At 35.6% G+C, this 24,085-nt stretch overlaps 3 protein-coding genes across 3 annotated transcripts in view; 2 read left to right on the forward strand and 1 right to left on the reverse strand.

Moving 5' to 3' along the window:
* Window positions 1-1,305: 1,305 nt before the first annotated feature.
* On the reverse strand, window positions 1,306-9,478 carry vim (vimentin). The gene is made up of 9 exons (XM_079602529.1): window positions 8,626-9,478; window positions 7,483-7,543; window positions 6,257-6,352; window positions 4,997-5,158; window positions 4,377-4,502; window positions 3,267-3,487; window positions 2,371-2,414; window positions 1,837-1,919; window positions 1,306-1,751 (listed from the first exon to the last, which is right to left on the reverse strand). The coding sequence occupies exons 1-9, from the start codon at window positions 9,159-9,161 to the stop codon at window positions 1,713-1,715; spliced, it is 1,368 nt and encodes a 455-aa protein (XP_079458655.1). The 5' UTR covers window positions 9,162-9,478; the 3' UTR covers window positions 1,306-1,712.
* Window positions 9,479-11,728: 2,250 nt separating this feature from the next.
* trdmt1 (tRNA aspartic acid methyltransferase 1) lies at window positions 11,729-18,078 on the forward strand. Its single transcript, XM_079602154.1, has 10 exons — window positions 11,729-11,889; window positions 12,183-12,292; window positions 13,036-13,112; window positions 14,334-14,405; window positions 15,689-15,754; window positions 16,005-16,074; window positions 16,185-16,268; window positions 16,351-16,658; window positions 17,203-17,390; window positions 17,887-18,078. Exons 1-10 carry the CDS (start codon window positions 11,817-11,819, stop codon window positions 17,985-17,987), a joined length of 1,149 nt encoding a protein of 382 aa, XP_079458280.1. The 5' UTR covers window positions 11,729-11,816; the 3' UTR covers window positions 17,988-18,078.
* Window positions 18,079-18,496: 418 nt separating this feature from the next.
* cubn (cubilin (intrinsic factor-cobalamin receptor)) overlaps window positions 18,497-24,085 on the forward strand; it is a gene marked incomplete at its 5' end in the record, with an annotated part of 34,601 nt that continues 29,012 nt past the window's right edge. The window contains 9 exons of the mRNA XM_079602165.1: window positions 18,497-18,615; window positions 18,769-18,898; window positions 19,577-19,705; window positions 19,819-19,920; window positions 20,002-20,105; window positions 20,193-20,319; window positions 21,328-21,496; window positions 21,699-21,830; window positions 23,115-23,210. Coding sequence (XP_079458291.1) covers window positions 18,497-18,615; window positions 18,769-18,898; window positions 19,577-19,705; window positions 19,819-19,920; window positions 20,002-20,105; window positions 20,193-20,319; window positions 21,328-21,496; window positions 21,699-21,830; window positions 23,115-23,210 — 1,108 coding nt within the window. The remainder of the gene's footprint in view (window positions 18,616-18,768; window positions 18,899-19,576; window positions 19,706-19,818; window positions 19,921-20,001; window positions 20,106-20,192; window positions 20,320-21,327; window positions 21,497-21,698; window positions 21,831-23,114; window positions 23,211-24,085) is intronic.

The raw sequence follows: 24,085 nt of genomic DNA on the forward strand, positions 1-24,085 counted from the left end.
CTGTGGGTACCTAGTACCTACAGTATCTCCTTATATGTTCTCCACTCACCTGCAGTTGAAACCAATGTCCACTAGAGGACAGACAAGTAAAAGACTTCAATTGTGAATGGAACAGGATGTGGACCGGTTCCATTTACATACTAATGACTTTATTAGGCGATGTACACAGCATCTTTTAATTGTCTTTTAATATTTTGAACATGAAGTATTCCTATTTGAATTTGATTATTCCATGCAGGTTGTCCACCTGACAGAATGTCTGGATTTCCTCAGTCTAAAATAATTGTTCAAATGTGATTTTATTTAGGTGAAGGCAACAGAAAAAAAAAGATTTTGGTTAAATTTCAATAGAGTTGTTTTAATATCTTAATCCTGTCATGACTTTGGTCTGATCTGCTGTGCTTTTGTCTTTTCTCTGTGTACCTTGTTGTCTTTTGAGCGGATGTACCACCCCAGACAAACTAACAATCATCCATCAATTTCTGTTCTTTATTTTAAATTTGCTGCAGCCATTCCCTCCGGTCTGTACTCCTGACGCTCTCCACTTATACACAAAACAGGTTGACGTTTGAGGAGGAGAAAAAGGTTAGCAATATACCATTATATAGTGATATAGTGAAGACAGTTAACTAGATATAGTGATATAGTGAAGATAGTGTTCACTAGATATAGTGATATAGTGAAGATAGTGTTCACTAGATATAGTGATATAGTGAAGATAGTGTTCACTAGATATAGTGATATAGTGTAAACTACCTAGTGTACTTGGCCTAGTGTGCACTATCTAGTGTGCACTACCTAGTGTACTTGATCTAGTGTGCACTACCTAGTGTACTTGATCTAGTGTGCACTACCTAGTGTACTTGATCTAGTGCGCACTATCCATTGCATCTAGTGCACACTATCTAGTGAACACTAGATATGAACACTAGATAGTGTTTATGAAGGTGAATCATTTAGTGAAATTCATATGATAACATGACATGATGACATTTTTTAAAAGTGGATGTCTTGCAACTGGGTATTGATATTCCGTTAGTTAAGCATGCAGATAACTAATCACTAAACAAGATGATCTCATTAGGACTAATGATTGTGTTCAACAACCTACCTTTAATTGAATCATAGAAATGTTGTGTTGCTCATTGCCTGGATAGATACTGCTAATCTGTTTATTTTCATGCCGTGGAAGGTTTTTACTGTGCAACAGAGAAGAGTTTGAAAAAGCCCATCATAGTACACAGTTCATTTTGCACATCGAAGACATGGAAGACAAATATTGTTAATAAAAAAAGGAATCTGATTGTACTTTAAAAGGTTTATTGAATTTGTAAATTTGTTGACAGTTTGGTCTTATGGTGAAAGAGACACAAGTTCATAAAGTTTTTGGTCATTTGCATTAATTATACACAACAGAAAAAGTTGAAGCAGTGTATTGCTGTGGTCTTCAACAGTGTAAACTACAGACTTTGAGTAAACCAGCTTTAACCAGGTTTATGTTTACCACAGTGGCCTATGTTGTCTTTTCAGCTCTAATACAGCTCTATTAACAGACCGTTCTAATGTGGCAATGCAAAAAAGGCACTTTAAAGCTGTTTTTCTTTTTTACTCTCAACAGAAACAACAAAAGAAACTTCATTCTCTTCCTCTTCTACTCCAGCGTGGATCTTCAGCTCTCTAGTGCCCCTACTGGTCACAGGTACACATGCAGTTCATTCATCATCCTCGTTTTGGGTGGACTCGTTAATTATCTGTGATGATCGAAAGGTCAAAAGGTTACCATTTTCATATAAAACTTAATATCGTATATATAAAAACTCTTTTCATGCCACTCACATGTCCATCTCTGGTCTCGATGGTCTTTATCACCACTTTCTTTGGCTGGTTGTCCATCATAGGTCTGGTTTCCCTCATGGACTCTGCAGGCAGAATATCAATCCAAATATAGTAATTTCATCATAAAAGTGTGATTGTGCTTCAAAGGGGTCACACAGACGGAAACCTCCAATTATAATAAATTTGTTCAGGCCAGTGGTTCTCAGCTGGTTTTATGTTAATGTTACTGAACTTCATAAGCCCCAAAATATGCAAAGCTATTCACTTGGGCTCTATAGGAAAATTGACCATTTTGATTTCTAAATTAATGTTGAATTTCAATGGTTTTATACTCAAACCATGTTTATTCTCTCTGCATGTAAACATGTATTTGACACAATACATGGGACATGTGAAGCATCATCTTGTCTGTTTTAAATGTTGATAAGCCTATTTATTTTACTATCATAATTATGCATGTTTTTTTATTTAGTTTCAGCATTGTTTTCCCTAACGTTCACAACATTCATAAGGATGATCTGAAGTATACTGTACCTCGAAGGGTTAATGATGTGAGGTTGGGAAATGGTGTGGTGATCCTTGAGAGAAATAAAGAGAGAAATTAAGTTATGTCAAGTCTTAAATTTCCACTCAGTATTTTTTCCCCATTAAAAAGTTTTAGCCCTAAAGAACTAAATAGTACTTTTGAAAGATATATTTATTTACATTATAGGCTGACATGTTGAGATCAAGTGACCAGCTGAATACTATTCACTTTATCTTTTGCTCACAGAAAAATAATTAAATAATAATAATAAAATTATCTAGTTAACAGGGTTAAAAATGCTTTCATTAGTTATAGTTTTAGTTAATGATAAAGTCAACTGAAACTAAAACTGATAATAACAAATTTTGTCAATTGAAATAAAAATTAAATAAAATGAAATATAAGTATTACCGGTAATGAAAAACGTAAAACCAAAGGAAAATTAGAAATGTTTAGAAAATAAAACTCATCTGAAATTATAACTGGAAAAAATGTAACCTAAATAGTAATATTTTAAAAACTAATAAAAATGACAAAAGCATATAACAAAATTACTAATAATTTAATTAAAAAGAAAAAGAAAAAGAAAACTGAAAATATAAAAATAAATGCTCATTCACAATACTATACTACACAATACTAAAACGTATATAAATAGTAAATGTTAATTGCTGCAGTCTATTCATTTTTTTAATTAATTTGAATGAATTATTTAAAAAACAATGGTTTGAATGAATGATCCAATGACTCACTCATAAAGACTTAACTTGTTTCATTACTGGATGAATCAGCGTTTTTGAATTCGCTATTGTTTTATGATGCTGCATTTATTGTCACATGTAAGTCCATGTTGAGTGCACCTTTAAAGAAAACATCATATAAACATGCTCAAGCAAGAATTCACCTGCTTTCTTCCCCTTCCAGAAGCTTCCTGTAGGTGGCGATCTCAATATCCAGGGCCATTTTAACATTCAGCAGATCCTGGTATTCACGTAGATGACGCGCCATCTCATCCTTCATGTTACGGATATCGTCCTCTAGATGGCCGATGGAGTCCTGGTAACCGGATACTTCCATGGAAAAGTTATCTTCCATCTCTCTCATCTGACGCTCCATCGACTCATTCTGAAATTATGGATCCGATAATTTGGCATTTAAGCAGCCATAATATAAAGCACTTTAATAAATGCTAATCATGGTTATTAACTGAAACCATAAAAAAATGTGTCACTTAATAATAAATAAAATAGTGCTATCAAATCGATTAATCACGATTAATCGCATCTAACATAAAAGTTTGTGGTTATATAATGTACAGTATGTGTACACACACACACACACAGAGACATATGTATATACAGAAACACAAACTTTTATGTTAGATGTGATTAATCGCGATTAATCGATTTGACAGCAGACTTATTTTATTTCAGCTAGTTGCCATTGCAGCATTTCTCATTTTCATTTAGTTTAACTTAATGTATAAACTGAAATAAATAAAAACTATACACATGAAACAAAACTAAAACTTTAGTTTAGTTTAGAATTTAAAATATTAATAGAAACAAAATCCCAGCTAACAAAATGTTCTAAGATCCTTTTTAGAGTTATGAACGTTCAAAACGTTCCAATAATGTTTTAAAAAGGTTGTTTCTTGGTTATGCGAACTTTAAGGAGCATTCAATTTGATCTTTCTTCAAACATTATTGAAATGTTACTTTTGAATGTTCTCTGAACATTCCGAAACAAGTACCGGTAGTTTAAAAAATGTCTAACTAAAACATTTCAGTACAAAACGCTCCATAAACTATTTATAAATAACGTTTTTGTGACGTTTTGAGAGCATTATTAAAGACCAGATAAATTTGAACTAACTTTCTATTAATGTTACTGGAAGAACGTTTGTTCATAACTTTGAGAGAACCTTGCAAGAGCGTTAGCTGAAGTTCTGAGAACGTTAGCTTGCATATATATATGCTTGTATACACTGATGCTAATATAATCCAGTACTCACAGTTCCCCTAAGAGCTTCTAAGTCGCAGGTGAGAGACTGAAGCTGGCGGCGGTAGTCATTGGCCTCCTGCTTGGCCAGACGGATCGCGTCGTTGTTGCGGGCAGCAGCTTCTGACAGGTCAGCAAACTACAAAGAAAGAGAAAGTCCAAGATTAGGATAAAGATGAAGCTCCATCTGCCTCTCTCTTCTGTTTTCTGTTTACCACTTCTTGTGCAAGTTTCAAGTTTGAAGATCTAGGCTAATAGATCAATAGGTCCATTAAGAAGATCAATACTGTGTGACACAAGAGCAGATGGTCTCGAAATCCACACAAGCCTCTACGTCGACCATCTGCCACGTCTGAGTTGATACTCACTCATTCCTGAAACATCTCACTCTGTCTTACAAGATCAGAAGCACTTCCACTCACAACAATGCTAAACGGTCCTTTGTTTCGTTTCATTGTTCATTTGTAGCTCTTTATCTCAGGAGATTTAATAGATGTTCATCAACTTTTCATTTGGAGAAATATAAATACACATACAGTAATAGAGCTAGACTTTTAAAATCGAATACGAATTTTATTCTGCATGATTGTATATTGTTATGATGGGGAAAACTATTACAGCTGAGACACTGACCTTGGATTTGTACCATTCCTCAGATTCCTGGATGTTCCTGGAAGCCAGAGTCTCGTACTGCTGCCGAACGTCTTTCAGGGCAGCCGTGAGGTCAGGTTTGGACACTTCCATGTCAATCTGCACGTGCTGCTCCTGGATCTGGACCTGGAGTTCGGCAAGTTCCTGAGGGGGGAATCCAAATGCACAGTTTGTACTGTTCAAAAGGTTGGGGTATGAAAATGTGTCCCTTTACGCTCACCAAGGCTGCATTCAGTTGATCAAAAATACAGTAAAAACTATAATATTGTGAAATATTACTTTTAATTTTTAATTGCTGTAATGGCAAAGCTGAATTTTCAGCATAATTACTCCAGTCTTCAGTGTCACATGATCCTTCAGAAATCATTCTAATATGCTGATTTGATGCTGAAAAATTATTTCTTATTATTACCAATATTGAAAACACTACTTAATATTTTTGTGGAAACTGTGATAAAAAAAAAAAATCAGGATTAAAAAGAATTGTAGATAACATTAAAAAAATATTTACTGTCACTTTTCTATCAATTCAATGCATCATTGCAGAATAAAGTATTTAAAAAAAAATACCTTACTGACCCCAAACCTTTTAGTGTAGATGTTATTTTTAGTTTTTGATTTGAATGTAAACAGAACAAATATGACTGAAATAAAGCAGCGATAGTTTATTAGCCCTGAACTAATATGTACTTCCTGATCCTGAAACAATGTCTCGGCTTTATTCTCTTGGAATTAGTCCCGTTTCCACAACCCATTTAATCACTATGGCAGCAGGTCACACATGCATGACAATCCCCTGACATTAACAAGCCCAACAAAAGAGTCAGTCGGACAGAAAACCAGGACTGTGAGCAGATTCCCAGAGGAAATTCTATTAATTGTATTGTTCAGAGGTTTGCTTTTTATAGCTCAGGAGATTCTGAGTTGTGTCTTTTAAGAGTCAGCTTTGTCTCAGATGCTTCTTCTTCTAGATCTATAAACATAATGTGGATAGCACTGCTCAGATAATTTGGTCTCGGAAGAGAATTCATCTCTCATTTTATGATTGCATGTCTTGGCAAATCTGAGACGTGACTGATATCTATAATTCTGAGACGCAATGAGATTATTGGGGTGTTTTTCTCAGGAGCAAAATCAGTGAAATTTTACCATTTGCATTTAATGTTATTCTCATCAATGAGAAACAAGTGAGACATTAAAGAGATCTCATTTTTGGATGTTTGTCTCCAGGTGGTTCAGTACCTCATCGTGAAGCTTCTTCAAGAAAGCGATCTCTTCTTGCAAGGACTCCACCTTTCTCTCCAGGTCCAGACGGGCCAGAGAGGCGTTATCAACATCCTGTGGGCGTAACACATGTAAAATATACATCAGTTATGTGCCAACCTACGAGACATCTCTCCTAAAAATATTGGGTAACTCTTTATTTGACGGTGTCCGTGATACAGACGTTATAATAACATGTAACAAAATGTAATTAACATGTAACTAAGTTATGGAAGAGCCTTTACTTACAGATTGTAATTATGCACATGTAATAGGCAGCTACTGTTACACATATGTAATAAAAAGCGTTACCCTTTATTTTAAGGTGTCCTTGTTACAGACACTGTAAAATAAAGTCTAACCAAATGTTGCTTTAAATTTATTTTTCATTCTTCTAATTTTCTGCACTAAAATAGTCGCATACACTACCGTTCAAAAGATTGGAGTCGGTAAGATTGTTTTAAATGTTTTTGTTTTTTTAAGATCTTACTCCAGTCTTCAGTGTCACATGATCCTTCAGAAATCATTCTAATATGCTGATTTGCTGCTCAAGAAACACTTATTTTCATCAATGCTGAAAAGATGCGCTTCTTAATATTTTCGAGGAAACCATGATACGTTTTTTTTCAGGATTCTTTGATTTGTAATACTATAAATGTCACTTTTGATCAATTTAATGCATCCTTTCAGGATAAACGTATTAATTTCTTTCAAAATTGAATAATCTTACTGACCCCAGACTTCTAAACCATTCCTGAATGAATTAAATAACAATGGCTCGCCTGCTGCTAATTGTTTGTAGAGCTGCAGCTGGTGGTGGCAGACACCCTTTAAAGAGCACACACACACACACACACACACACCCACCCTCTTTCTCTGCGACCATAAGTCACCAATGTCCCCTGGTAAATACTGGCTCCTCCCACTCGTACAACAGTTTGCTTTGTCACGACCGCACAGCCTGCTCTCAGACAAAGCTCTCTTTTCAGTTGTGCGTCTAAATCTGATGCCGGACAAGAGGGCAGCTTGACCAGGCCTGCACTGACCCTTTTATTGTGAGGAGGCTGGTCACAATAAGTAGTGTCTTGCAAACACTGACAGGAACGCTAACTGCTCACAATGTACAGTAACTGGTGCTCAATTAAACACCAGGCCCAATAACATGTCTAAAACAGTGTTTTAGTGGATCATTTGCAGATGTATACCTGTCTGAAGCTCCGAAGGCCGTTCTCAGCATCCTCTTTCTGAAGCATCTCTTCTTGAAGTCTGAAAATGATATGAATATTTGAGCAGAGCCACACCCTCATTACACAACCAATCACACTAACTCTCACGAGGGAAATATGTTCACCAGATAAAGCATTTGATAATTATCAACTTAAGTCAATTTCTTCTCATTTGCTCTATCAAAAAATAAAATAAACCAATGATGGGTAGTTCTTAATCTGGTAACATGTATCGAAGAGCTTTGTTCTAAAAGAAAAGTCTTATGCAGTATATCCTTGCACAATAAAAAAAAAAAATTGTAATTTAAAAGTCAGGTCATGGGAGGAATAGATCCTCTGCTGATCATATTTTAAAATGAATATTTCATAGGATTATAAAATCTTTATATGTTTTCTTATTAACCCACGTCAGTTTATATCACATTTCATATTCTGGTGATATGAAATATGAAACTTTAGACATATGTTTGGTTTTATTTGACCTGGTAAAGAAAAAACTTTGCCTATAAGGAAGAGCTTTGTTATTAAACACTTTATATCTGCAAAAATAATTTTAAAGAAAGCTCCGCCTATAAGGAAGAGCTTTGTTCTGAGCGAAATAAACATCATATTACACTGCCAAAAAAAAAAGAATAATAAATGGTGTAACATAATTATGTAGGCTAGTTGAAAATATGTTATTAAACATGACCGAATCAATCGGACTATCTTACTGTATGTTACACACACAGCAAAAAAATTTATTTTAAGGATCATCAGGTAGAAATAGCTCCTTGAAAATGTATTATTTTACAGTGACAGTGAAAGAAAATTTATATATATATCCTTTTAGGATTTTAAACAACATTGAAACCGTCTAAAGCTCCAAAGATGATAGCCTCAGATGTTTTGTTGTATAAAAGCAACATTAAAAAAATTATATAGCTTATAAAGCCTATGAATGCATTTTTGTTGGCCTATCGTTGGTTTATTAATTTATGCGAAATGACAATAATCTGATTTAGACTAAACCCCAAATCTAGTTTGCAAAAACTGCCTATTATAAAAGTATGAACGTGCACCTGCCAGATATGTAATGTTTGAAACTTTGATCAGTTTTTGCCTGTTGGAACTTGGACATACTTCTCTTTGAGGCGCTCGATGTCCTCTCCCAGATTGTCCCGGTCCACCTCCACTCTGGCCTTGTCGTTGGTGAGCTGATCCACTTGTCTCCGCAGTTCCATCATCTCATCCTCGTACAGATCCCCGATCCGGGACGCGCCTTTGCCCCTCATCTGCTCCAGCTCCGCCGTCAAGATCTTATTCTGCTGCTCCAGAAACCTCACTTTCTCAATGTAACTGGCAAACCTGTCGTTGAGATGCTGCATCTGGGCTTTCTCATTGGTTCGGTTGGTTTTAAACTCGGTGTTGATGGCGTCGGCGAGCCCGAAATCCAGTGTATCCGTGGCGAGCCTGGGCAGGGGCGCGTTGGAGCGCACCCTCGCGCCCCTGCTCATGTAGATGGATGGAGACGCGGAGGACGCGCTGCTGTAGGACACGCGCGAGGTTGTGCGCACCGGACTGCTGTACTGCCGAGTCGAGTAAGTGGACCGGGACATCGCTGGACGCTCTCCACCGAACATCCTTTTATAAGAAGAGGTGCTTGTTCGGTTGGCCATTGCAATCCTTAAATTCTGGGTTGTTGTTGTTGTTGTTGTTGAAGTCAGCGTCTACTTTCACACTGTCCGGACCAACCGAGACCACTGCAGAGGTTCTGCTTGCATTTATAGTCCACTCCCTATGCTAATGACATAACGGTGCAGGGAGGTTTAGTGACGTCGAGGTCTCGGGGCGGAGGAGCGGGATGGGCCCCTATATTAATGAAAGAGCTTGACCAGGGCAAATAGGGTGAATTGCCCTAATGTGGGACACTGCCTAATGTGGGACACCTAAGCTCTAGTGTTTGTAGGTCCCACACAAATACATTAATGACAGTGAAACTATGGGTTAGAAAAAGCTGTGGTGTCATGTTATCAAAATCACATGACCTATCAAATGTCCAATCATATTTGAGGGTGGAGCAATCATCAAAAAGGAGACACCTTGTGTGAAGACCATCCGAAGGTTAATGACATAGAGTTTTAACAAATTTGATATTAAGGAGTTAAATACATTTTAAACAAAGCAATCCTGCTACCTTTTAGCCTAATATGCTTATGAAATGTTTGTCCATCCAAAAATTGTGGAACTTTGTGTGCATAATCTATATATTTTATATTTATATAAAATTTCCTAGTGTCCCACATTAGGAAATGTGGTTTCCAAATCTGGGACAGCATGATCAGCCTAATGTGGGACAGTACTTCAATGAGTCAAAAATGTGTGGTGGGGCATGATTTATGGGACAAACATGGTTATTTACATGGTTTTAGTCTTGTAATGCAATATTTGAATACTTGTAATGCAGATTTTTACAGTCATGTTTATTTTTTTATTCTTTTTTACTTTTTTTGTGTGTCTCTCTCTCTCTATCTCTATCTCTCTTTCTCTGTGTGTGTGTGTGTGTGTGTGTGTGTGTGTGTGTGTGTGTGTGTGTGTGTGTGTGTGTGTGTGTAAAAGGTAGGTAGTTGACTTAAATGAAAAATAGCTCTGAATTTAAAAACACAGTAGAAAACCAATAAAGCCATTCCACTTTATTTTATGCATCTGATTAATTCAATGAAATGTATTTCAGATCACAATGGCAAAGGTGAGAAAGACAGGGACAGATTGTCAGATGCAGAAAGAGAGGCAGAAAAAGGGAAAGTTGTTAAGTAAACTGAACAAGATAATATTGTATTATCGGTCTGATGATGTTCAGTTATCCATGTTTCATCCATCCATAACCAAGAAAATGACTAACTAGGATTTAAGAGAGAATCTAAAATAAAATAAGATTTTACTATTCTACATGTATCAATGTGATTTTTGGTCTTTTATCATAGATTTTTCAGTGTCCCATATTGGGAACACAACTGTCCCACAATAGGAAAGCTGCAGATTGTCTCAGACGACTTGCTATAAGAGCACTAATATGTCTATAATTTCTCTTATGAATGGGTTATCTGAATTTTCTCTTTTGGTTTGATTAGGAAACATACTGGGTTTTTTTTAAAAGTATTGGGAGTGGATTTAATGTTTTGGTTACACATCGCAATATGTCACAGAAGTCTGAAGTGCAAAAAATGTCCCACATTAGGGCAATTCACCCTACTACAGGAAAATTATATAAAAAGAGATATAGGCCTAGATAAATGTACTTTATAATACAGTGTATGTTTGTAGCAAATGCAGGACACCACTTTTAATAATGTAAAAATAAACTGTTTTATAAAGCCTAGGCTATATGAATATTTAAAAATGTAAACATAAACAAATATTATATCATTTCAAATTATTTGTACGAAAATAAATACAAAAATATTTACATATTAAAATTATATACTATATAATTAATTTATTAGGCTATATAATAGGGCCTATATTATTAAAACATTATTAATATAGGAATGGGCAACGATTAATCGCATCCAAGATACAAGTTTGTGTTTAAATAATATATGTACTGTATGTGTACTGTGTATAATTATTTTGTATATAAATACACACACATGCATGTTTACATTTAAGAAAAATTTGTTATTTATATATAAAATATTTATATATAATATAAATTATGTATAAATATATATATATGCAAATAGTTCTTAAATATATATATATGCATATGTGTGTATTTATATATACAAAATAATTATACACAGTACACATACATATTATTTAAACACAAACTTTTATTTTGGATGCGATTAATTGTTGCCCATCCCTAATATATATATTATATTATATAGAAAATTATATTAAGATAAAAAAAAAATTAACAGTAATATAATATTATTTTTTTAAATTACTGAAATTAACTACTACGAAAAAAATAGGCTACATACATTTAAAATATATATATATTCAAATTATGTTGTAATGTTACATTATTAATTTATTATATGATTTATTATTGATAAAACAGTTTTAAAACTATTTTGAAGATAACGTCATCTACATTTACTGTAAGAATTTAAAACGTAAATTACATTTTAACGTAAAAGTATTTTTAAGAAGAAGAAGAAGAAAAAGAAAAAGAAAAAGAAAAAGAAAAAGAAAAAGAAGAAGAAGACTAAATAAAGCGGAACGATTCGTGTATGGATTTGTTTCTAGACGGTAATGTATTCGGGATTGCACATGTGGCATGTGTGAGACGCTGTCAAAATATTATAAACATCATCCAGTAGTGAAAAATGGAGAACATGGATCGACTCCGTGTTTTGGAATTATACAGCGGAATAGGCGGGATGCATTATGCTTTACAGGGTACGTCATTTTGTTGAAATCCGTAGCGATTATTGATATTACACATAACTGACACAGGATCAGTTGCAAAGGCTCCGTCTCTATCAAGTCATTGACACGCTGGTAACACGCTGAGACGTTTGAGTCTCTGTTGAATGATCCCCACAGGTGTCACTGTTCCCTTACTGTACCGTACTTTGTTCTTAATAAATAAAAAATAAAACAGATTCAAAGACTGAATCTGACAAAAGGTGTGTAGTAGACCAGCTAAAACTCTCAGTAACTTCAGTTGAATTAATTTGCGTTTCTTTCAGAGAGCTCAGTACCAGCTGAAGTTGTGGCTGCTGTGGATGTCAACACAACAGCCAATGAAATCTACAAACACAACTTCCCCACTACCCCACTCTTGCCCAAAACTATCGAGGTCAGTCCTTGCCCACAAAATCTTATTTGATTTTGTAAATGATTAGACACATTTTGTTTGGACGCACACACATAAGTGGTTCCCATAAGAGGTTTTGTATGAATCAGTCTCTTCTTCATGCCAATTAATACATGCAAACAGTAATTAGTAATTGATTACAAGTAAGATTATTACCACTTACTTGCATAGATTTATGTCACTGTAATAACTGTATGTCTGCTTGTGCAATCAAAATCTTATTCAACTGATTTATTGCACTCCTAACGACACTCTTTTGTAACATCCTTAAAATGACATTTCTTTGTAAGTCCTACCAGCACATAGTCCCATGACTGGGCTTTTAAAAGCAATAGGAGGTAAAAGTGTAACTGAGTGGTGGTTAAAGGTTCTCTGCTTTGTCAGCATGGTAATAATGTACCCGCCACTGGCCTCAATTCAGAAGAATATACTACAATGGATGGAGATTTTAAAAAGTGATAGCCTAATGAATATGGATTAACTATTTAAATTGTATTATTGTAGAGTAGATTAGTATGTTTATGTTTTTTTTTAAACTGGATGCACTAAGAATGTTTAAAGGTCAAGACTTAAAGCATAAATACCTTTCCTTTATATCATCATGTATATCTCTATATGTGGATAATAGGATAAACTTATAAACAAGGGAGAGCAGTTTTTGTCATTTTATTTGTTTTTTTCTTAATAATTTGTTTAATGCTATCTCTTTTGGTTTTGTGTATAAGGGAATGACATTACAGGATTTTGACAAGCTGAACTTTGACATGATTTTGATGAGTCCACCGTGTCAACCATTCACCAGGTGAGCTGTGTTTTTTCTCTTGTTCATTAAAGAAATAATTCACACAAAATTAAAATTCTGATTTTATTTTCTCACGCGTATGTTGTTTCAAATCATATGCCTTTCTTTCCTTTGTGGAACACAACATGAGAAACCTTCAGCACCGCGATGGTCATTCTTTTCCATGCGATTCCGGTAAATGGAGACTGGATCTTTCAAGCTTGGAAAGGGATCATAATCATATGATCATCATAGATGTGGCTCATACAGCTTGTGCACTTTATTCCAAGTTTTCTGCAGCCAAATTATAGCTTTTTGTGAGAAACAGACTGAAGTTTAAGCCTTTTATGGTGCTTTTGCATGTTTTTTTAAAGATTGTTTGCCTCAGTTCCCATATATTGTGATTGCATGGAAAAGAGGGACTGGTACAAATCTTTAAAATTGTTCCAGTTGTGTTCCACAATAGACAGAAAGCCATATAGGTTTGGAACAACATGAGGGTGAGTAAATAAAATAATAAAATTTCTGGCCGAACTATTCTATCATCATATTAACATCTCCACCTTTTTCTTAACAAGTCAACTGTGTTTTAGATAATGGGAGGCACTTCCGGTTTGTTTGGATGGAGAAGTTCCACTCAAAAAGACTGAAACAATCATTTAGAGTCATAAGGTTGCGCTGTAAATAATCCTTTTCTGTCGTTTTGACTGAATGAGCTGTACAATGTCCTGGGTATTTTAATGTGACAAGAATGTCTGTCTATGGCAAGAGCTCTTTTCAGTCGCTGCCTTCTTTAACTCATGAACGTTTTCTTGTTTTCTCTTTGTATTGCGCTGTAACCGTATGAAAAAAGACAACATTATAGTCCGTGTTTGTAGTCTGCTCTCTAGATTTAATATATATCCCATTCCCATGAATAATAAGAATCTCTTGTAAAAATGAATACTTTATTCAGTGACACTGAAGCCTGGAGTAATGATGCTGAAAATTCAGCTTCACATCACAGGAGTAAATTACAATTTTAAACAGAAATGCTTATTTATTTTAAATGACAATAATATTTCACAATATTACTGTTTTTACTGCATTTTTGGTCAAACAAATGCGGCCTTGGTGAGCAAAAGAGATCTTGACAATCCTAAACGTTTGAATGGTTGTGTATTACTGCTCTATATTGTGTGTCTGTGATGTGAAAAAGGCTGCTAAATTGGTTGACTAAAGCTAACGTGTGTTTCTCAATAGGATTGGTTTGCAGGGAGATGTTGCTGACCCCAGAACAAAGAGCTTCCTTTATATCCTGGACCTTCTGCCAAGGTCAGACTGATCAATCTGAGCTGTTTTTAAAGTCTGCTACAGACTGTGCCATTTCAGCAATCCTATAAGATCATTACAAATCACTGTACGACATGGATCTAATAAACTTGGGGACGACACGTATATAGAGTAGACTGTACGATGATGACACCTATTGAATCATAGGCTATGACCCAAGCTAGTATAGAAGAATAAAAAACGTTATCAGCATGCGCTAGTGGTAATTGTGCACTTAGACAGTTGTGGTTTTTATGTGTGTTTAACAAAAGAGGTTAATGCTAATGCGGTCAATGCTAGGGAAAAGAAGGCATCTTGGCATGACTATTTTGTAAGTGGAGCTTGAGGTAAGTAGGTTTAGGTTTTAGCGCCATCAATACGCCATTCCATGTTGCATTTTTATTGGCTAGTCAGTAGGCGTGTGTCGTAGCAGCAAACACACTGTGAGATGTTCATGCTAAATTTCTGAATTATCTAAATTCTAAATTATCACATGCTATCTTTGGTCACAAGACTGTGACAACCGCCATCTTTGAACATCTCTCACTGTATGACGTAGGACCATCGTTTAGTCGCAACGACCACAGAAATCGGCACAATTGATCATCTTTCGTATGGGACGGCCCAAAATCGTATAAGTCACTGAAAAGGTTCTCTGATATTGATTTCCAAATTTGAAACGGTTCTCTGATATTGATTTCCAAATTTGAAACGGTTCTCTGATATTGATTTCCAAATTTGAAACGGTTCTCTGATATTGATTTCCAAATTTGAAACGGTTCTCTGATATTGATTTCCAAATTTGAAACGGTTCTCTGATATTGATTTCCAAATTTGAAACGGTTCTCTGATGTGTATTTCCAAATTTGAAGCGGTTCTCTGATATTGATTTCCAAATTTGAGTCTCTCTCTCTCTCTCTCTCTCTCTCTCTCTCTCTCTCTCTCTCTCTCTCTCTCTCTCTCTCTCTCTCTCTCTCTCTCTCTCTCTCTCTCTCTCTCTCTCTCTCTCTCTCTCTCTCTCTCTCTCTCTCTCTCTCTCTCTCTCTCTCTCTCTCTCTCCTTCTTCCTATGAACAATGCCAAATTTCCTGGCAACGTTCATTCTACAGTATTTTTGCACATCTCGCATTATTAATTCAGGTCTAATAAAGAATTGCTTCCTCTCTCCCCCTCTCCATTTGCCCTTTCTCAAGTCTATTGTGTTGTTCCCGAACTCAGCCAAGGTGTTTTTTTTTTTTTTCCCCAGAGCGTGTTTGTGAAAGAATGTGCCTCTCTTTGTCCCCTTAGGCTCAGCGAGCGGCCGCGATTCATTCTGCTGGAGAATGTGAAGGGCTTTGAGACTTCTGCTGCAAGGTAACCAGGGGCTTTGAGATCACCATGGTTATGTGGCTATGAGCCAATGGGGTCATGGGTTTCCCCTCTGTGTTACTGTCACCATGTATTGTGTTAATAAGAATCGTATACAGTAGTTGTCTGCGCATTAAACTGAGATGGATGAAAGTATTTTAATATTGAAAAAGTATACACTTTGCCTTCAATTGGTCTTATCAATGTTTTATAGTGTCTAAATATATATTACTTGTTCTGTTGTTTTAATTGACAGGGATGCTTTGCTTAAGACACTGAGAGAGTGTGACTACATCTTTCAGGAGTTCCTGATCTCGCCAACATCCGTGAGCATGTCTCTTTCTTTGACGTCCTTGAAAAAGAGCTGTTAATGTCTCTTAAACCCCTCAGAAAGTTTATGCCAGTCTTGTTTTTGTGATGTTTTTTATGGTCACAGCTTGGGATACCAAACTCTAGGCTCAGATACTTCCTCATTGCAAAGAGACCACCAGGATCCTTCTCATTCCCAACATCAGCAGAGGTATTTTCTGGTTAGACCTATTCTAACTGAGATACCACAATACAGTTACTGTTGAATACTAAAGCTTTCTATCTACTGGCAGATTATAGAGGGTTTCCCCTTGTCTGAATCCCCAGACAGTCTCGCTGGTCCTCACAATCGTCCTGCACCTTCTGAATCTGAGAGAGAAAAGACTGGGGCGATCATTTTTAAGCTGGAGACTGAACAAGAGTTAGAAAAGAAGAGGATTCAGGACAAACGGGAGACTGTCCAGAGGCTGCAGGACTTTCTACAGGAGGAAGAGGAGGACATGGACCGGTATCTGCTGCCTCCCAAAACCCTGCTCAGATACGCTCTACTGATGGATATAGTTCAGCCCAGTAGCAGGAGATCAGTTTGCTTTACTAAAGGGTGTGTGTATTATTAATATTATAATAAATATAAATGTAAAAATTATAATGAATGATAAACTAATTAAAATATATGTTTATATAAGAAAAAAATACACACATAAATATATTTTCCTCATTATAATTGCATTTTTTATATATTAAAAGTATCATAATTAATTGTTATATATATGTGCAAGTGTTGTGTGTATATATATATATACTGTATATAAATTGTGTGTGTATATATATAAATGTATATATATATACACTGTGTACACAATATATACATAAAGTGTGTGTGTGTGTGTATATATACGGTATACATTTACATGGTTAACATTATTTTTCATTAATATTTTTATATGTATTATATACAAATGTATATAAAGTTTTTATTATATATATAAACACACACACCAAAATATGACAATTTAAGTTTATTTTTTCTTCCTCATAATATTTTATAACGTAAAAAAAAAATCCTCATTCATTTTCCTCATAATTGCATTTTTAATATTAAAAGTATCATTGTATATGTATATAACCGTTGATTCTCTGTGTAGTTATGGTCACTATGTGGAGGGCACGGGCTCCGTCCTGCAGTGCTGTGTGGATGTGGAGCTAGAGAGTGTGTTTAAGAGCCTGGAGCTGCTTTCTGAAGAGGACAAACTGAAGCAGCTTCTCCAGTTAAAGCTGAGATACTTCACACCCAGAGAGATCGCAGACCTCATGGGCTTTCCTGCTGATTTCAGTAAGACGTTCATCAGACACTAAACAGCGGCGTCACCCACACTCACCCACACATCAGAGAAGGAAATCTTCTAAACTTAATATTATGTGCATAGACATTGTTTTCTGGTGTTATATTTCAGACCATAAGCTTTAAAGTCCAGTATGTCGTTCCACTGGAGTGTGAAAAGGTTAAAGAATAGCTTTCCATTATTTACTTTTGGCTTCCATTTAGATAATTAACTGTTTCAGGATTTATAATTTGTTTTTTGGAGGAATGCCATGCAAAAGCCATAAGTTCACTCAACATTTCTTTACTTATAAATAACTTTACAGACAAGGCCAAGGTGAAGACATGGAGAGAGAGAAGATTAGAGAGATTTCTGCCCCTCTGTACAAATTTAAAACACTTTCACACATTTTCTAAGAAGTCAGATATGTTAATGAATAGTCATAAGAAACAGCAATGTGAAAATGTAATAATATTGTCGTTCAATCACATATATTTTGTGTTTCAGCATTTCCAAAGCAAATGTCCATTAAGCAGCAGTACCGTGTGCTGGGGAACAGCCTGAACGTCCATGTGGTTTCACATCTTATACGTCTCATGATCTCATAATAAAACATGGGAAATTAGATGTTATATATAATCATTAATGTTTCTGTAAAGTTGTATATTGTTGAATAAAATTATAATTTTTTATACAGTACATTTGCTTTGTTATTACTGCCTTCTCTCATTTAATCACACAATACAAAGTTAGGCTATATCATTTTTAATGGTTATATTAGTTTTAATACTGCCGGTCATTAACTGTGAAGCTATTCACATTCAGAGAGAAAATTAGCCCTTAGCTGCAGCTTCACAGCTTTAACTTTGGTTACTGATCTCCAAAACACATGTGACAGCCCCTGACACTCACACAATAAAGTCAAATTACCTGCATGCAGCTGAGTTAAATGCCCTCTAGACACTTCCATATTCTTTATAAATGATTTTGGGAAATACAGTGGCGTTAGGACTTCTCAGGGCCAAAGTGCATCTCTGGCTGGTTGGGCTTTAGACAGATCTTGGTGTGAAGGTTCAGTTCAGTGTCTGATGAGCGTCCTGGGACGAGCTCTCTCAACATGGCTTGGGCACTGAGCTTCTCCTGGCCCTTCATCTTTCTCATCTTCCTCTCTGGACTGCAGTGTGACAGTGGCGGTCAACCCCACAACAGACAAAAACGGGACACCAGCACTGACCAGTAAGTTTATTTTTATTTTTATGAGTTTTTGCTGGAAAAGACTAAAATATTGCCTTGTTTGAGACCACCTTAAATTTGAATTATTAATTTGAATGCGAGTTAGAAATTAAATGAGGACGTGCCTTCCAAAGTTACCTGGTAATTGATTTGCAGGCCTCGTATGATATCAGAGAACGGTCACCTCACGTTCTCTGCTGGCTACAACAAAGACATTCGCTTCACTACATCAGGGACGGGAAATGTGAAGGTGGGAGCAGAGGACCTCGTCCAGCAGATAAATCAGGTGAGTTTGACTCAAACATCCCATATTGTCTGTTAGAAATTATGGCTAATAATAGAGGAGCTAATAATTGCAAGACAAGATACAAGTGAATATTTCTGTTGGTCAAGCATGTTGTGATGCTATAGTGATGTCAGTATCACCAACATAGGTTTTGATAAAAAAAAAAAAAAAAAAAAACCATCCCAAAATGCAAATTATTAATTTTGTTTTGTTTCAGTTTGTTTTGTTTTGTTGTTCGTGTTTAAATGTAATAGTTTTTTTGTTGTGCTGCATTTTTTTTTTTTTCATTTGGTTTTAATTTTTTGTTTCATTTTTGGTTAATTTTGTTTTAATGTTTTATTTTTACTAGTGTTTTGTTTCGTTGTCTTGTGTGCATTTTGTTTTTTTTTGTTTTGTTACTTTTTTGTTTATATTTAATTGTTTTTGTTTTGTTGCTTTGTTCCGTCTCATTTTGTTTTAATGTTTTTAGTTTTTTTAACTTGTATTTAGTTTCATTGTTTTTTTTTTGTATGCGTGTGTCTTTTGTTTAGTTTAATTTCGTTTCATTCCATTTACATTCAATTTTCTTTATTCTAGTCTGCACAAATCAATCATTTTGTACATTATTGAATGTTATTGAAGCACTTTGCACCCGGGAAAAGTTGTAATAAAGCTTAATCAAGAGCAACTCTGTTCCAGATCAAAATTAACAAAGATGACATCAATACCATAAAGAACAGCGGCCCGTCTCAGGAAGTGACAAACCAGCTCAATCAGCTCAACACCAGAGTGACTACACTTGAGTCAAAAGTTCAGACAATAGAACAGGTATCGCTGTAATCATCAAATTCACTCGAGGCTTATTGCTTATGTGATTTACAAGCCTTCCACTTCAGCCTTTACGATTTCATTTCATTTTTATGATATTCTGTGTTTCATAGACAATACAGCGGAAGACGTGCAGCAGCAATCCATGTCAGAACACAGGAACCTGCTTGAACTTGTTGGACGCCTTTCACTGTCTCTGTCCTGATAACTGGCAGGTCAGTCCCTCAGATAGGCGTCTGTGCTTCTGTCCTGTTCATATGTGATTCTGACTGACTCTTGGATCATTGTCTCTTCAGGGTCCCACGTGTGCTGTAGATGTGAATGAGTGTCAGGTGTTAGCAGGAACTCCGCTGGGCTGTCAGAACGGGGCCACATGTGTGAATACACCCGGATCTTACACGTAATCCTCCGTCTTGTGTGTTTTGTTTGTGTTTTTTTGTGTTTTATGAGACTTATGTTCACATTTGTCTTTTCTTTTGTTTATCAGTTGCACCTGTACTGCAGAATGGTCCGGTCCACACTGTACATCTCGCTATGATGACTGTGCAGGCGGGAGTCAGGATCTGTGTGTTCACGGCTTGTGCATTGATTCAGACAGAGTCAATCCCAATGAGGTGATTCGAAATGATGTGTATTTCTATTTATTCATTCTCAGTACTCTTCAGTTCAGTTTTGGACAGAGAAAGACAATGGCTCACCCCAAAATGAAGGAATCCTGTCATCATGTACTCCCCCTCATGTCGTACCTGTAAGAGTTTATCATAAAAAGACTGTCATGAAGGGTGGTCCATACAAATTGTGTGCTGTCATACAAGAGTTTTGTGTGATGTACAGTATATGCCAAAATGTAAGGCACTTTAACAGGATGATCATGTTACCCTTTTCCAATTTCCAGTCTCCAAAAATGTCAAAGAGCACTATAAAATGAGTTTATTTTACTATTATATTAGCCTTAATTGGAGGAATAGACTCAAATTTCAGTCTGTTCTTCACAAAAAAAGCTACTATTCAAAAGTTTATAGTCGGTAAGATTTTATTCATGTTTTATGCTCACCAAGGCTGCATTTATTTGATAAAAATACAGTAAAAACAGTAATATTGTGAAATACTATTAATTTAATCTTTAAATATCTGTTTTTTTTTAAATATAGTTTTAAATGTAATTTATTAATGTGATGGGAAAGCTGAATTTTCATCATCATTACTTATATAATCATCATCATACTTATAATACATACTTATAATTTCCTCATCATTCTTATATGTTGATTTTCTGCTCAAGAAAAATGTCTTAATATTATCAATATTTTAATATTGATATAAAAAACGTTGTCCTGCTTAATGGGGTTTTTTTAAACGATGAAAAAAAAAATCACGATACTTTGATTTCATTATAAGTTCAAAAGAACAACATTTATTGGAAATGTGAATTTATTGGAAGGAATCCTTCACACAAGTCATATATACACAAAGTTTTGTTGTTATTTTTTAGCAATTTGGTCACCATTCACTTTCATTCGACGTATACTAAAGAGCAGTGTGAACATCCTGCTTAATATCTCCTACATAACCAAGTCATATGGCTCTGGAACAACGTGCGTCCCTTTTTCTCCTCTTTTCAGCCCAAGTATAAGTGTATCTGTGACGCTGGCTGGATGTCTCCCCCCGGGGTGTCAGCGTGCACAGCTGATATTGATGAGTGCAGTCTCCAGAACAAGCCCTGCTCCACAAACCCCCCCGTGCAGTGCTTCAACACTCTGGGCTCGTTCTACTGCGGCGCCTGCCCTGCAGGTTAGACCACTCAGCCCAGCTGAGCCACATCACATATGATTATCGCAATGATGTCAGTGTCCATGATGCCAGTAACTTATGCTTTTTTTTTATTTTTTAGATAGTTTATGTGAAAGATTATGAATGCATTCACATTTGAAGGCATTTGGCAGATTTCCATCAAGAACATCTTTTCATGAAGGTCATTTTGTGTGTCCCCCAGGATGGCAGGGTAATGGTTACAGCTGCCAGGATGTGGATGAATGTGCCACAAACAATGGAGGCTGTTCCACTTCCCCTTTGGTGCCTTGTCTCAACACCATGGGCTCCTTCCACTGCGGACAGTGTCCTCCAGGTTTAGCTCAAATCCTCATTCTCATGCAATTTAAAATAAGACCTGTTGTCTAAACTAGAATAGGTCACCCAAAAATGAAATTAGTGCACTACTGTTCAAAACTTTGGGGTCGGTATGATTTCTCAATGTTTTTGTTAGTCTTCTGCTGATCAAGGCTGCATTTATTTGATAAAAAATACAGTAAAAACAGAATCAAGAAATATTTTCACAATTTAAAATAACTGTTCTTTATTTGAATATATTTTAAAATGTAATTTATTATTGAATTTTCAGCATCATTACCCCAGTCTTCAGTGTCACATGATCCTTCAGAAAGCATTCTAATATGCTGAAAAATAAAAAACATTTCTTATTTTTATCAATGTTGAAAACAGGACTGCATTTGCGCACGCACACACCAAACATGTCAACACACACACACACACACACACACACACACACACACACACACACACACACACACACACACACACACACACACACACACACACACACACACACACACACACACACACACACACACACACACACACACACACACACACACACACACACACACACACACACAAACAAAAAGCTCAATTTCGGACCAAATTTGAATGGTGTTATGTTGTTTGAAACCCTTATCTGTGGAACATGTTTTTTTTTTTTTTTTACTGGGCGTTACTCTCAAAAGAAACTCACCATAAAAGTAGTGTTATGCACTTTATTTGCATGTCTTCTGAAGCCATATAATGGCTTTATGTGAGAAACGTGCTGAAATTTAAATTGTTTTTGGGTGAACTATGCATTTAATATCTAAATCTTCAGAATCAAACTGTTAAGGTTGGTCTGTTGGTCTTGTCTTTTTTTTTTAAATTCACCTTTGCTTCATAACTTCCCGCTAGAGATGGCTGGGAAAATGAAACCTGCCTATTTTTAGTACATCTAATCTCATATGTTTGTTGTTGTTCCTGCTTACAGCACAGGCTGGCTTGTAAAATCCTGCTGAATCATGTTTTTTGCTCACTGTAACATGTTTCAAATAAGAGGCAGATGCTTGCGTGAGCTGAAATTTCATTATATTCCCTCTGGGAGAGATGGAGATGGACAGCTAGAGGTGGAGAGATGCATTTACTGGGTTCATTGAGGACAGTACTGTCTGCTGGTCCTGCTAATACATTCAGCTTTACAAGTCTAAATTGACTGCTAGATTGCAGGGAGAACCAGACACACTGAAATGATTGAGCTAAAATAGCCATTATATGTAAGATGAGACTGATGACCCCATGTGTGTGTCCTCAGGCTATGAGGGAGACGGGAAGACTTGCACTCAAGCCAACATCTGCTCCACCAACAATGGAGGATGTTATCCTCTGGCCTCCTGTGCGTCCACTCCAGGTACACATGCATTCAAACACAAATCCACTACTTTACTGTAGTTATCTTTTACAGCAGCGCATGACCAGTAGCATTTATGTTATACAGGAGCAATAAAAAGGATGTTAAACTTTGTGTTGCAATGTCACCTCCTGATATAAAAGACATTATTGCCATATCTGTCCGTTTTTACTATTTTTTTGTTTTAGTCAATATTTTGTCATATTCATTAATTTTAGTAACTTTTACTCTGACTAAAATGGCTTTTCATTTTAATAGATGACATTATTTGTTGACGAAAAAGTGCAAAATAAGGTTACACTTTATTTTGAGTCCACTTTAGACATTTTACTAACTATAAGTAGCTTTACAACTACATGTCAACTAACTCTCATTACTTGCAAAGTTACTTATAAACACAAAAATGTCTAAAGGGGACTATCGAAATAGTGTTACCCAAAATAAAACCATTGTCATTTAACTTTATTATTTAAACAATTTCAGAATCAAACCATAAAATACAAAACTAACACATAAAAATAAACTAATTACCGGTACTAACTATTTAACATCAATATTGATCAAAAACAATATTATCATGATCCCAAAAACTTGTTCATGTTCACTATTTTAATAGAATTCTCATGAATTCTTTGTTTTAGAGTTTATTCATTTTACAGGTTTTAGTGCATTATGTATTCATCACAACATCACATATACTGTACATTCTGTCTAGTACATTACGTTCAAGTTTACTGTGCACCATTTTGTGCAATTTGACAAATTTTAATACTACATTTGTTGTATATCTCATATTATGTTGTTTGAAATTATCATATTCTTTTTATTTCTTCTTCTTCAAAAACATATGTTGTTAATGTGTGTGTGTGTGTAAT

This window comes from Phoxinus phoxinus, assembly GCF_949152265.1.
Source record: "Phoxinus phoxinus genome assembly, chromosome: 24".
Taxonomy (NCBI): Eukaryota; Metazoa; Chordata; class Actinopteri; order Cypriniformes; family Leuciscidae; genus Phoxinus; species Phoxinus phoxinus.

What these genes read in the sequence shown, in the direction of transcription:
- trdmt1 (XM_079602154.1), top strand. Translation starts at nt 11,817, where the DNA reads ATGGAGAACATGGATCGACTCCGTGTTTTGGAATTATACAGCGGAATA. An exon ending in CATTCCCAACATCAGCAGAG is followed by an intron (nt 16,269 to 16,350) that starts GTATTTTCTGGT and finishes ATCTACTGGCAG; the next exon opens with ATTATAGAGGGTTTCCCCTT. An exon ending in GGGCTTTCCTGCTGATTTCA is followed by an intron (nt 17,391 to 17,886) that starts GTAAGACGTTCA and finishes TTTGTGTTTCAG; the next exon opens with CATTTCCAAAGCAAATGTCC.
- vim (XM_079602529.1), bottom strand. Translation starts at nt 9,161, where the DNA reads ATGGCCAACCGAACAAGCACCTCTTCTTATAAAAGGATGTTCGGTGGA. An exon ending in TGAAGAAGCTTCACGATGAG is followed by an intron (nt 5,159 to 6,256) that starts GTACTGAACCAC and finishes TTCCCCCCTCAG; the next exon opens with GAACTTGCCGAACTCCAGGT. An exon ending in TAGAAGCTCTTAGGGGAACT is followed by an intron (nt 3,488 to 4,376) that starts GTGAGTACTGGA and finishes CCATAATTTCAG; the next exon opens with AATGAGTCGATGGAGCGTCA.